The sequence below is a fragment of the Ammospiza nelsoni genome, chromosome 2 (assembly GCF_027579445.1).
Source record: "Ammospiza nelsoni isolate bAmmNel1 chromosome 2, bAmmNel1.pri, whole genome shotgun sequence".
NCBI classification, from domain to species: domain Eukaryota; kingdom Metazoa; phylum Chordata; class Aves; order Passeriformes; family Passerellidae; genus Ammospiza; species Ammospiza nelsoni.
The window spans coordinates 20,621,974-20,636,378 of NC_080634.1; the positions used below are offsets into that span (position 1 = coordinate 20,621,974).

The 14,405-nt window shown below is 38.6% G+C and overlaps 1 protein-coding gene across 3 annotated transcripts; it reads left to right on the forward strand.

The window, feature by feature from the left end:
- The first annotated feature begins 2,981 nt into the window (after positions 1–2,981).
- C2H3orf52 (chromosome 2 C3orf52 homolog) lies at positions 2,982–12,802 on the forward strand. 3 transcript variants are annotated; one of them, XR_009417819.1, is made up of 7 exons: positions 2,982–3,425; positions 6,707–6,830; positions 7,379–7,512; positions 8,330–8,400; positions 10,229–10,419; positions 11,343–11,437; positions 11,975–12,802. XR_009417819.1 is itself a non-coding variant. In XM_059466161.1 (6 exons), coding segments are annotated over exons 1-6 (702 nt in total). In that variant the 5' UTR covers positions 2,982–3,245; the 3' UTR covers positions 11,345–12,802. The 3 variants fall into 3 exon arrangements, 2 of the variants coding, with proteins under 2 accessions (XP_059322144.1, XP_059322145.1); XM_059466161.1 differs by having other exon boundaries at positions 11,343–12,802; XM_059466162.1 differs by having other exon boundaries at positions 7,454–7,512; positions 11,343–12,802.
- The last annotated feature ends 1,603 nt before the right edge of the window (positions 12,803–14,405 follow it).

The window sequence follows — 14,405 nt, forward strand, 5'->3', positions numbered from 1 at the left end:
ATGAAGAAACTATCATTTGTGGTTCATCTAGAAATAACTATTCAGCCTCAGAGGAACTCCGGGCTCCTTATGAATTCATCTTCCTTATGGCTATTTGCAGAAACAGCACTGCCTTAGAAACAAAATAAAATGAATTATAACCTGTAACAAAAATCCAGCCATACCTCATTCATAACCCTTCTCTCCTTCCTTGTCCCTTGTTATCTATATTTATTTCCACATTTTATCTGGATAAAAATGGCCACATGCCATATATATTCAAGTCTTTAGGTATGTTACAGGATCCTAAACATAAATAATTATTTCATCGTTCTCAAAAATATAAATAGTGTATTGTGTGTAAAGCTGAGATTAATTCTTTCCAGTTATGAGCAACGGCATGATTTTTACTTTCTGGGCTGTAACTTTTGGGGTCTCTACTGTGTTTTCCTAAAAATACCAGATATATAGCTCAAAAATGCTAGGATGCAAGAAATTTTCATTAAGTAACTGGAAGAGTATTGTTTAGGTTCTTTGGGATGATGTCTAAATAAAAGGAAGGAATGAATGAGTTGTAATTCATTGAACAAAAAGAAACTATAATGCCTTCTTAAATTCTCTTCAGAATTTGAACTAACTGTAGGGGTTTAATATTTGCAATATGTTACATGTGTAGTTCTCCAGCTCTGGCATCCATTGTGAATTTTTAGCATGCTCCTGGTAGGTTAGGATTGTTTTTTGTCCTGTCCTTGGTCCACAGAAAGCAGAGTTGCAGGCTCAGGAAATTTGTTTTTTGGTGTATCTTTCTGGGCTGTGCCCACAAGGCCACACTAAATTGAAATGGACATAGAAGGAGAATGGATGTATGTGGTTGGATTCATCCTTGGGCTCAAAGAAAGTAACATAAGAAATGATAGCAATATTCCTTTAACCCTGGTAGTAGATCTAAGTTTTTAAATTTTATTCTCCTGATGAGCTTATCACTCCAAATCTAGCCAATTTAACGTTTCCAAAGCTGTTTATGGGACTTCAGAATACCAGTACTTAGCTTAATAAAAGAATTGTCTACATGGCCTTAAGACCATTTAGATGGTCTTTAAGATGTGCTCAATATTTGGAAGTGTTTAGCTTTCACCTTTAATATATATATTTAAAAGATGAAACTGGCAGTTTGAACACCTTTTATTGCAGTCCACACAGCACACTCATTCTGCAGTACATAAGTATGTGATCTTTGTTTAGTGTCAGACGTCCCTTGGCAGCATGTGGGGTAAATGTTGAAAAGGGCTAGCACTGTAATCTGCATGCAGTGAGACTGCTCTTTTTAACACTGTTATTGCTTTTCCTTCCTTTCTCCTGTTGGGCATCTTGCCCCAGCTTGTGTCAAACTTACAGCATAAGCTATATTCAAAGCCTGCATATTAGGAGGGTTGTTTCTTTAGCGGATACTCAATTATTCACATCTTCCTTTTTAATAAACATGTGCTAAAACTGCAAGGGACTATGTATTGTTTGTTTGGATGTGCCTCTGAAACTATAAACCCCATGTGTAATCAGAACTACATTGGTGCCTTGGACTTTCCTGTTTTTGCAAAGCTGAAGGGTCAGAATTTCACATGGAAGAAATGCACAAAGTGTGGAAGTTAGATCCCCCAGATGCAAGAAAGACTTCAAGCAGTTTCTTCATAAATACATAAAATAAAATAAGGACTTTGGCCTTTGCATGGTGAGATCTGTATAATCATTAACTCTTTGTCTCAGAGGAGCAGTTTTGATTTCAGACAATCCAGTAGGAAGGTCTACTGTGAGCAGAAATTAAATAATTGAGCCCAATATCCAGCAGGAGTAGTGAGAACCAGATAAACGGTTTTCTAGTGTCAGATGTCCCAAGTAAGATTTTGTAGATCCAGATACATGTTATGATCTTGATGACTGCTCAGTTTCACCTTCAGTCCTCCAGAGCTTTAAAGATTCTCAGAACCAAAATGTGTGGGGTATGCAATTTTTATTTCTTTTTACTTGTGGAATAAACCTAAGACATGCTCACTTTCATGGAGTGCCTTTGCCTGGATGAGTGTGACATGACATCAGGAATGCAAACCCTGGGTGTGCTTCAGGCAGCAGAACCAAGGTGAGTTGCACAAAGAGAAAATTGGAGTGGTGGGACAAGGGGAGAACACCCTGAGCTTTTGGCAGGAAAAAGGACTGGTGCTGTGAGTGGAAAGGGCATTGGGGAGAGAGGCTGTGTTTGGTTCTCAATGCATGATACTCCCTGTGCTGGGACAAAAGAGTAAGGAAGGGTGTGGGTACCAGCTGTCTGCCCAGGCCTTTTGAGTCAGAGGGGAGAGAGATGCTCTGTGGAAAGGAAGGAGAAACATGGGGATGGCATGTGAACAGGAGAAATAAGATGAGGTAGGATCAAGGATATTTAGGAGGCTGAGTTCGTAATCAGCCCCTGGCTACAATAAGCTGTTATGAGAGACTCCTAGTGCACATGAGAGGGCATGTGGGAAGCTAGTGCAGACCAAATCACCACAGTTGTTTCATAAAAGCATGTCCTGTAGAGCACAGAATGAAATTGAAGCCCATCTTTCTCTTCTCTTTATCTATGTCCTCTGGGCTTTTTTACCAGAAAGCAGCTTCTCAGGTTTAGGTTGGATAGTATGTTAAAGGACATAAATGGTTCTTTAACACTAGATATGATTTTAGGCAGTATAATAGCTAGAGGAAGAACAATTTATAGCACAAAGGTCGTTAGTGTTCATTTCTTTATTGACTATAAAGGGAGACTAGAATCACAAGTGTTGACAGAGTCCCACCCTAAGCAAACAACATGCTCTATGAACTTTTACTCTGTTCATGCTGTTCAGCACCGCATCTGTTTAGCTGCATGGATAACAGTAATAACATTTTATTGTTTTGGCTGACAGCAGCAGAGAAAACACTGGTTCCTTTCAAAATCATCCCCGCATTGCTGAAGGTTTAGTCACTTGCTTGTCAAGGGCTGGTACAGGCAGGTAGGCAAACTGGAAAACCTAGTATTGCACAGCTGAGAGTCAGAGCTCTCATAGCTATGCAAATCAATACTTCCTCTGCCTTCCCTTTCTCTGCAGCTAGAGCAGCTGACTTTATTTGTTCTTCCAAGGAATTCCCCTAATTTAACAGTATTTTGAGACCTCTCCTGTGAACACTATCCCCACTCTTCCTGTTTCCAGCCTCGTGTCTGAGCTACCACTGACCATAATAGCAGCTGAAACAAGAAGGAAATGAGCTGGCTCCATGCTCACTTCAGAGACAGAGGTTCTCGCAGAGGACCCTCTTCTGAGACAGAAGCAATGAAAAGGCAGAGTTCTGCTCAGGAGCAAGAGATTATTGAATTACGGGAACATAATGTGGAGGAAAGTGAGACTGATCGTGACAAGCCTCTAAATGCTCAAACGAGAAAGGTAGGAATTTCATTTGGTCATTTAATCCTTCCTGTGGTGGAAATAGTACACAGCAAGAGAAATGATACTTGAAGGAACATTTTGTAGAAATTATTTAATTTCCTGTTTGAAGTAGAGGGAAAGAGGCTAAAAAAATGTTAAAGGTAATTATTTTTCCTTATCAATGAAATGTTCTGAGAGTGGGATTTTAAGCATTAATTTAGGAAGTGAAACTGTAATTGGTTCTCCTTTTGCTTTCTCTTCTAATGTGCTATCCGTGGGACTGGGCTCAAAACCAGAAAAGAGAAAAGTTGAAATAAGTTTTAAAGCCAGGCTTTCTTTCAGTAGAAGTCAACCAGGAAACAGTGCTACCAAACAAAAATAAGATGTCCTCGAACAGAGCATGCTGGATTATCTCTGAGTAATTTTCAGTTGCTAACCATTATGAATTTGTATTAACAGAATGCTCAAAACCCTCAGCTAAGATCAGCACATGAATCCTAAGGGACGTAGCTCCTAGTCCCTATTTTAAAGCTACAGAACAGACTAATTCTGGCAGAAGAATAACATATTCACACGTGACTGCTGTAGTATGTAGTGAATTACACTACATACTGCAGGAGTATTTGTGGTGGTGGGAAGATGTTTCCTGCTTTTCTGTGGGCACGGCTGACTGCCGGGAGCTGTCTGCCTGAGGCACCGCCCGTCCCTTCCCGCTCCTGTGACTTCACTGCTGCCTTGGGAGAGCCCCGCTGCTCACACCTCTGGGGCTCATTTATTCCGCTGACTAGGCAAAACCCCGCTCTGTTCTCTTGTGTCAGGGGTCAAGTTACTTCTCCCGTGGTCTGGAAAGCTGAATCAGCTCGCTGCAGGGCTAGACACATTCCAGGAGGTGCAAAGAGGAGCAGCAGAGGGGGGAGGAGAGCTAAGTCTGCTGGACTATCTCGAGAAACCTTACCCTTGGGCTTATCCTTTCCAAAGCTGAGTTTTCATTTGAGCTCTCTTTATGCTGATTATAGCCAGTGGCTTCCCGCCCTATACAGATTACTGGAAGTTACAATGCTCTGCTTTCTGCTCAGCTGGCAGGTTAATCAGAGCTCTCCTGCCCACCAGGGAGAGAATTTCTCGGCTGTTGTTGCTTCCCCCTGGCCTATTGGCAAAGTTCGGAAGATGTTGGACTAGTTGTGGAACTGAATGCTTTCTTGGGATCAAGCCAGTTTGCTATGTATGATTAAGAGTTGTGTTTTGTGATAGCCTAAACATGTGGTGGTGTGGTATTAACATGCCCTCTGAACAGAGAGAGACATAATTCTCTCTCTCAGGTGTTTTCCTGGAGAAGCACAGAGGGAAAACAGTTTTTATCTCTGCTTGCTGCTCCTGGTGTTTTGCACATGTGAAATGTGTTGGGAAGGTTGTTTACTTGAAGGAATTTGGTAACTGGATTCTGGCGGAGATTGTTTATGTTAATTAGCTTATCGGATCCAAGCTGTGTGGACTGTCAGTCTGCAGACAGTCATGAGTTGTTAGTTAGTGGTAAGTATTCTTTAGTATTCTTTGTAGTATAGTTATAATATAATATAATATAATATAATTTTAATAAAGCAAGTGTTCAGCATTCCGAAGTTTTGGAATGCTTTGGAAAGCAGATGCAAATAATTTCTCTTTGTCAGGGGTCCTGATTTTACTATATGGTGGCTCAGTCAAAACTTGGACTTGACAGCTGCCTGTCTCAACTGATGAGGCTATGGCTGATTTCATAGTTGCACTCTAGGCAGTAGTTACTGGCTTTTAAAATTTTTTAAAATACAAAACTATATGCTAATGTTAAGTATTAAATTGAAATTCATACCTCTATAAAATATATATATATGTTTCTATAAAATATTTTAAAAATCAAATAACAAAAAAAGTAAATGAGATGACAGTTGAAAGCGTGCTGTCAACAAAACCATACTCAATGTTTGCCTTTCATGCTCCAACAGAGCAAAGTTCTGTGTGCAGAGGTGTCTACAGAGAGTGTTTTCCTTTTTCTGCCTCTGTTCCTGAAGGAATCTCTCTTGTAAGCGTTTTCTCTGTGTGTCTGTTTTCTCTCCCTGTTCCCCTGCCACCACATAGAAGCTTTTAGCCAGCTGCTCAATTCAGTTAAATTCAGTGAAAGCCTCCCTGTTATTCTGTGTTCCTAGAAAGTTCAAAAAGTAAAGGAAGGAAACCTGGATTATTGCCTCCAGCAGCAGCTGGTTTCTGCCAATCTGCATGTGTGTGTCCCAGACAACTTACAGCACGTGCTTTTCCTTACCTGGTACTGATGACAGAAAAGACATAGAGTTTATTACTACCATTATGGTGGATGGAGAGGAAGAGAGAGGAGTAATTAAAAAGACAGCATGGTCTGCTTATGAATTCAAGCCTTGCTTCAGTCCTCTGATTCTTCTGGCTGTGGAACAAAACAGATGAAGTTATCTGTTTTGCCATCCATCACCTAAGCTTACTCCTTCCCCCCCCGCCTTTTTTTTTTTTTTTTAATACTTATCCTGTGAATTAACTCATTAAAAGACTAATTTCTGTCGTGGTTTTCAGTCTTATAAAAATTAAATAACAGGCAAGGTATTGTCCTTTCTCTCCCATATGAATGTACATACCTGCACAATTGCTTTGAGTGAAGTTTTCTTTTGACCTCATAGAGCAGGTGAGATTTGCATTAAACTCTCTGTTAAATACACTCAATAGCCTTCAAGTTTCCAATCTTCTGAAAAAAAATAAGTCAACTATAAAATTCTCAATTATTTTACAGAGGGTTTAACGCAATAGTATCTATTGAATAGCACTGCCTTTGCATTGGATGCTGGCATCCAGAAGTTATGCAGGTTGACATCATCAATGCTGCAGAGGTGAATGATTTTGGAAGTACGTCCAGAGACACTTTTTAGTTGGGAGAGATGAAAAACATTAAAAAGAGAGCTTGTGGAATATGCAAATTTAATTCACGTAGTTAAAAAAACCAAATGTGGAGCCAAGAAATCACCTTTGCAGTACTTTAACTTTATGGGCCATTCAGGAGTTGGAACTTCTGTGCAAAGGGGAATGATCTCTCTCAAGTGAATGTCCTTTACCTTCTCTAGGTCTGCATTTTCTCCTGCAGCAGTAGTCAAGGCTTGGCACCCCTGATGCAGGGCATTGCTTACCAATGAGGTTCTCCCATCTATGTGGGGGTTTTGTTTCTAAGTGTGACAGCCAAGACATTTTTCAATATTTTTTTCCTGCCTTATTTGATTAATCAATATGCCCTTCTCTTTTATACCTAGGAGAGAGATGGCTGGAAATCATGCAGGAATGTAGTTTTCTGGAAGTGTAAACTATGGATGGTTATATTTACAATATTTCTAGTCATCTTCCTGGTCATTCTCATCAGCCTAATTCTTTATTCTAGTAAGTATCTCACTCTTGGCTACAGTAATACAAACATGCAATATGTACACTCTAATAGAACACAAATGCAACAATAACATCCTTTAATGTCCTTTAGTAAACTGCTGAAGGAACTGGGATACTGACTGCAGAGGGTGGTATTGTAGTTCAGTAGTTCTTGTGAATGCTTTTATCTTAGCAGGCAGCAAGCAAATGGTATCCTGATCTGGTGGAAATTCAAGTTTGTAGCTAAGTGAGGAAATATCACAGCCAGAGATTTGGATATGAGGATAGAAATTGTGTTTGTAATGTTGGAACAAGTGCCATGGATGACTTAGGTCCCATGGAGTCATTGCCTGTCAGACTCCCAGAGCAGATGACTTTTGCTAATGGAGGTTGGTGGTTGACTTCCAGGTGCTGTCACTTTTTTCAGGTGACTGCACTTTCTTTCTGTCTTTCCCAGTCAGTCCTTACCTAAGAAATCTATGAGAAAGCCAAGAGGGTTGTTTCTCAATACTTCAGCTATCTGAAACTTTTTTCTCCCCTTTCTATCTCCTTTTAATTATTAGATGTTTACACAGATGAGGATGACTACTGGGATCCTGATGAATTACTAAGCAATGGAAATTTTCACAATTTTTCAGGAACACTGGAGTTAATGTGTGGTCTCCCACACTTCTCCTCCGAGGACATTACTAAGAGGGTAAGTGTTTATGTAATTCTTGGCAAAGTTGATTCTGCTTCAGTGTTTTGCCTTTTAAGTTTCTGTTTCCCTGCGTAGCAACTCAGTCATTTGCAAGTCCACAAATAAAATTGTGTTGTACTTTTTAAAGTCACAATCTAGAAAAAAAATTAATTGTCTGCTTTTAAGCACAATAAAGGATGGACTTTTTCCCCATAAATTTGACCATTTGTAAAGACATTGTCTTCACCTTTTTCATAGAATCATTGAATAATTTAGGAGAGGCCTGGGAAAGTCATCTAAGCATAATATGGGCTAAACATCCTACGTGCTGCATTCTCTTATGAGTACATGATTACAGTCTGAGTTTATAGCTGTGATTTCTGCTGAGCCAGCACAGCTCTGAGTTACAGCTGAAATATGCTCAGCATACATGGCAGTTATCATTTGGACATGGTGGGAAGGCAGTCTCAAGACAGAGACCCTCTCCCCCACAAAGTAAGAGTTAGAAGGGCCTTTTGGTACTAATTAGACCCCAAACCTAACAGCATTAGTTGCACAGAGCAACATGAGCACACACTCTTAGTTCACCTTGAATGCCCCCATTGTGTTAAGGTGACATAGCAATCACTCAAATGTACAATTAATTTGTCTGTCAAATTTACATAACTCTCTACCTTTTTCCAGGGCAGATATTTGCTGCTATTTGACCTTCAGCACCTGTTTTTATCCTCCTTAAAGCACTTTGTAAGAATGATTTGCTGTGCTTTTTTTTTTCTTTGTGAGGGCAAAAAAGAGATTGAATAGAAGAAACATTTTTTTTCTCTCTCTCTGTCAGCTAACAAAGGTGTACAGCTCATCTCCAGCTTTAGGACGTTACTTTAGGTCAGCTCAGGTGATTTCTTTCAGGTAAGCAATTTCTGTCCCCAAAGTTATCTGAAAATTACAGGCTTCTGATGAGACTTTACATATGCTAATGTACAATATTTAAATCTCTGAAAAATAGGGTTGTTTGGGGAAAATTATGTGTATAGGCAGTGAAAACTTGTCAAAGGATCATCTGGTGTAAGTGGTAAATGCTGCTAAAATTACATAACAACAGGAACATATTGTTGCTGTGTAGTATCATCTCTTGTTGAAAGTGAAGGGAGACGACCCATCTTTGTTGATCAGCATCGACTCAGATTTATTGATCAAATCAGTCATCTTTTATAATAGTGTTAATTAACTTCATGCATATTGCAAAATCTGAGCTCACGATAGGTTACAGAGAAAACTCTAACCCCTCCTTTTGTTTACAATACCTGTGGTTGTTTATTGAAACCAAAATTAGTGTTCTCACTGTCATATGAAAAGTTCTCAAAACCTTCATATCTGTTCCCAGAGCAGCCAAGGACTGTTATGAGAAGACTGTCTGAGAATCCTGCTGTTTATAAAAAGGTGCCTGAGAACCTAGTTATTTACAAAATCAAGCCTGGAAACTGCTGCTTTACAGCTGCCTTTTACTTTCCCATCAGCTGTATACCTTCATGGCCTCTTTCTTTAAGCCATGCTTGAACCAGGCTCTCCACAATCTCTGTTATCTTTGGTTCCATTTGCAGCCCTTAATAAACATGTTTAAAGATATTTATTAAAAGAAAAATTAATTGCTGGAAACGCTTCAGATTGATGTAGTTTAAATAATCTTAAATATATAAAATAGGGTTCATAGAAAGGAGAGAATAATTTTGTTCCCAAAAGATGTAAAGGCAAGAGGAATATACATGTCTCCTGTCATGGTGAGATAGCAGGAAGGCAAGGGAAGACAGAGAGCTTTCCCAAGGACTTCTGAAAAAGAACTCTTACAAAAGAAATCAGAAAGATGGGACAAAATCAAGGGAAGTAGTTTTGCAAAGTCACAGTTCTTTTGAGATAGCAATGACAAAGGAATAGCCACGTTGCAATGTGGCAAGTGGCAGTCGCAAAGGCACTTTGCTCCCTTGAGGAATATGCTCCCTTGCCCTGCCAGCCTTGGGCATGCCAGCTTTGTTCAACTGTGAACTGTAGCTCCTTAGCCTTATGGGTACTAACTATGATTTAGACCATCAAGTACAAAGCTGTAGTTCTACACATATATTGATTAGATAATAACTCTCTCTGCCTCTTTGATGCCTCTCTCTTGCTCTCTCCCTCTCTTTCTTTCCTTTTATTTTCCCCCATTCAAGTACTTTTTGAAAATGTTTTGAATTCTGTAAGTATAGAAGATAGCTGTTGAATTGTAGTCAGTTTTGGTAGACCACAAAAAATGAAATCTCCACAGATGGTCTCCAGTTCACTGGTTTGTGTAATACACTCCAGAGCTGAGTTGGGAGCACAGCTGCGTGGTCCCAGATACTGCTAGCACGAAAATAAACATTCCTACAGGTTTCTAGTGAAACTATGCACAGGATATTGCAACACTTCTTATAAGTAGCTTCTTGTGAAGCACCAGTACTGAAAACTGCATCCCATCAGAACACGTGTCCATTTGCCCCTCATGGTTTTGAAAACGTCTCTGGCTGGCTTCGAGTACATACCCAGTTTCAAGAGCTGTTCTGAGAAGGGAGGCAGAAACTGGCATCTTTGGCAGTTTTCTTTCTTGGGAAAATGTTTTTTAATAAAAATCCATCCCAACATTGATACAAAAAGTCAGTCTTTCAAAAAAAAGAAAAGATGCTGTTGACACTTGAAGACATTCATCCTTGGCTTTGTTTTTCAGTAATGAAAGCTCCACCGTAATTTATCAGCTAGTGTTTTCTGTACCACCATCAACAGAGGGATTTATGGAAAACCGTATGAACCCAGATTTTATAAGGAACATTTTACGTCAGTATATTTATGATGAAGATACTCTTAATCCTGGGACATCTGAATGTGACAGGTTAAAGCTCAACCTGACTTCTCTCACATGTAAGTGCTGTACCTTAGAGAAACTGTTTCTTTACAGAGAGCAGAAGTATTAATGTGAAAGGAGGGAAATATTTCTAGAAAGATATTGAGATTCATTAGTATATATGATTTGCATAACAGTATTAAGGATATTTTAAAATAGCTTTCAATAGAAAGTCTTGATATGCTTAACTTAAAACCTGGGACTCACTGTTTGGTCCTCTGATGAGAAAGGGAATAGTGATGAGACTTGTTAGCTGTGGACTCCAACCAAACTTTTCTGATCTAATATTGCATTTTATCTGTACAGAAAAATTCTCCTTGTATGTATGTGTATACCATAATGGGGAGACAAACAATTAAGAATATTTCTCCTTATTGTACATTTGGTTTTGAATGCTAACAAAACAAATTTAATCCAAGGGATGAAAAAGAATCCTGATTTTTGTCTTTGTGTAGTTTTTTTGAAAATTTATTATGTACAGAAATACCTTTAAAGGAAACAAATGTTCATTCTTCCAGGTTTTCTAGATGATGACTACCAGCGACTAGGTAGGGATCCCAATGCATTTATATTTGTCCTGATAGAAATGCCCATATAAAAGTCCCATGAGCTTTGAAGCTATGCTAAATGCATGGAACTGCCTCCCCCAGTGCCAATTTACTGAGTCACACCTGTGTGCTTTTAGAATATTCCTAGGCTAACAATTCGGCATTGCAGTGTAGGTAAGTAAGGTTTGCAATTAACTCATATTGGTTTTTCTTGGGATTGTTACCAAGGGACAAGAGATCAACAGATCATCAGTTCCAATTTTAGAAGAATTTTATTCCTTATATATTGACAGGATTCTTAGGAAAAGAGTGTAAAAGAGGACAGGAAAGAATATGTTGAAATAACTGTTTAAAGTTTCGTTTAAATGAAAGTATTTCTCTTTAACTTTCAGAGAAATTATGGAAAGATTCTTCATCTTCATCACTACCTAGAGGAGATGCGATTCCCTATCTACAAGTAATCCCAGGGCAGGGAACTATTCATTAGGTAGAAATGCTTCTAAAATTGTTGTCCTGTAAATACTGCCTGTGGTGCAATACTGTAAATGGAAAATGTGGTATATATATGACAGTGTTGTATTGCTATAGAACCACTACCTCCTTCTTCTATGTCTCAGTAATCCATTTCACCCTTGAGAAAATCATGTATTTGATGCATGCTCTGTTGACTTTGAAAGCTCTGCTTTCTCTTGCCTTATGATTAAATCTGAATGTTCTGCATGAGCTTTGAAAGCAGTCTTGCACATGGCTCCTTTCTTTTTCTCTTGGCTTATGGAAAATTATCTGTACAGCTTCATCTTCAATGCTCACTTCCACTCAAATTCATATATGTTATTTTTTTCTCTCCGAACTTCATATGGCACATTTATTTGTTGGTCTTTCCTTGTAAAAACCTATATATATATATATATGTGTGTGTATGTATGTATTTGTATTCTTTAATTACCTGCAATTACCTGCTAGGCCTTTGCACTAGCTTCTTAAGAATGCTTTAGCTCTCATAATTTTCTTATTCTTCCTACAGCCTCCTTGGATAAGGTGCTCTTTGCTCTATTTTTCTCTTCTTCAATGTGAAATACAAAAGAAGAAAGCAACAGCATGAAGAGACATGTCTTGTTCACTAATGCAGCTGAATGTCACAGGAATATTTTAAGGGTTGAATTAGCAGTGTGCTTTTACAGTTAGTTATTGCTACTAGTGAATAGACAGATATTTGACCTGTTTTTGTAAATCTGAAGACTAGTCTATATCCTTAATTATAGTTCCTGCCTAGCACTGGGATAAAAATGCACAGATGTAAGGTATTTGCCTTAACAAGGCAGTAAATAGTAGTTCTTGTTGATGAGAGACCAGAGGAGATGAATCAGTGCCAAGAAGATGGTGCTGGAGCAGAAGACATAGGCCAGAGTGGCACAAAAGCTACAGGCGGTGACTGGCTATAACATAAAAATTAAGCATTACCTTTATGCAGAATGGAACATATTCACTACCATGTGAGTGAACTACATCTTGTCATTTATTTATAGTCTTATAAATGTTAGTACTGTTGGATAGAACTTTTATTTTAAAAGCATTTTGTACTGTTAGAAATGTAATGAAAAATTTTTCTTCTCTTTCTAATATTACTAGTTTATTTAGGAGTAATCTGATTATATTATTGTGCATTAAATTATTTATTTTTTACTCTCAAAGTGACTGTTTTCATTCTGCAGCAGCTCTAGTCTTTCAACTGTGTGAGTTGGAAAATAGTCGTCAGAATTCTAAATGCTGTGCTCTATGAACCATGTCTGGCAGAAGTATATGCTCAAACTCATAGTTGTTGTTGTTGCATGCATTTAAATTGAGCTTGGGAAACATTCTGGATCAAATTAGTAGTTTGCACGACTCTTATATTTGCAGCTCATTCTGATTCTCTCTTGCTTTGTAAAAGATAGGAACTATAATTTCTCTTGCTGTAATAATCTGTGCAGCATACATGTAGAAGAGAGATGCCTTTTGATTCTTATGCTGGGGAAGGATAAACATCATGGTTTATATGGCTTGTCCCAAAAGCAGCAGGCTATGAAAGTACCAGCAGCAAAGAAATAAATTACTGTTGAGATGCTGCTCCATCTTATTGCTCTCACCAAGACACCTGATCCTTTCCTTGAACACTTCCGTATCTTGATTCTAGGAACTGAGAAATAATGTAATGATTAAACTTCTTTATGGTCATACCTAAATAGGCATTAAGAGTTGACAAAGGAGTCAAGCATTCATTTTTTTTCCCAGCCATCCTCTTCTATGTTGGTACTTTTACCCCAGAACCTCACAAGAAAGAAGAAGGTGGAGCTGTAGTAAGATATGATATTCAACAGAAAATGTCTGACTTTACAGACTGCATCCAGTCAGGTTTTGAACTCTCATTGAAGGAAGTGTCAAAAAAAAAGTAGTTTCTGGTTATATATCTCTCATTAGAGACACAGCAGTGTGAAAACACATTATTACATCAAGTAAAAATTAAAAAATAATTTAAAAGCACATTATTACACCACAATATATTGTATGAATGATCAATATTAATTTTAATAGAAGGAATGAGGATAACACTTTAATGACTTGGACAACTGAGATATTGTTAAAAAGCAGCTTGTGTAGTGTACAACCAGCCCTTTAAAATCCTATGTCAGGTGTTATTTTTGTGCCTACAGCAGCCAGTATGAGTTTTGGGCAGACTCAGCTGCCTGCCACAGCAGTGATACCTGCACATGCTGTAGTGTGTCCATCCAGTGCTCCGTGTGCTTGCCCATGGGACTATCCCCAGCATGGCAGGTGGAAATGTAATAATGTAATGTATGGCAGGTGGAAGTCACAAAGGCACTGCACCATAAAGCCAGGGCTGCAGCCAGCAATCACATACAAAGGAAGATTTAAAACTGTTCAACATTTTCTTCCATACTGTTTTGTTACAAAAATGGAGGGAGCGGAAAAACATGCTTAAGCAAGAATACAGGGACATAATCACTTTGTGAGCTCTGGTAAACGGCTGAATACCTGGCTTTAGTCCTTTGCATATGTCCAGACTGCTTGCAGAGGGGGGGCTGGGCTGTGAGGAGGTGGTACTCTAGCATTGCAGAAGGCCAAACTGGAGACTCCAGCAGGAGCGAGCTGTGGAAGCATTGTGTCACGGAAGCAGCACCTGGACTTCTGCCACTGAGAGGTAATTATCAGCATCAGTATCAACAGTTTTCTCGTGGGTGTAATATTTGTTTTGCATGGATTTTATTATTTTCACGCTTTTTATTTAATTCCAACTTTAATACTTCATGCTAAGTAGTACTACATTATAAGGGAAGGGGGGAATTTGAGAAATAAATTCTTTTAAAATAAAAATTATGCATTGTATAATGGTACAAATCAAGCATGTCAGAGAAATTTTGGACAAGAGTAAGTGCATCTAACACAAGGTTTATGCT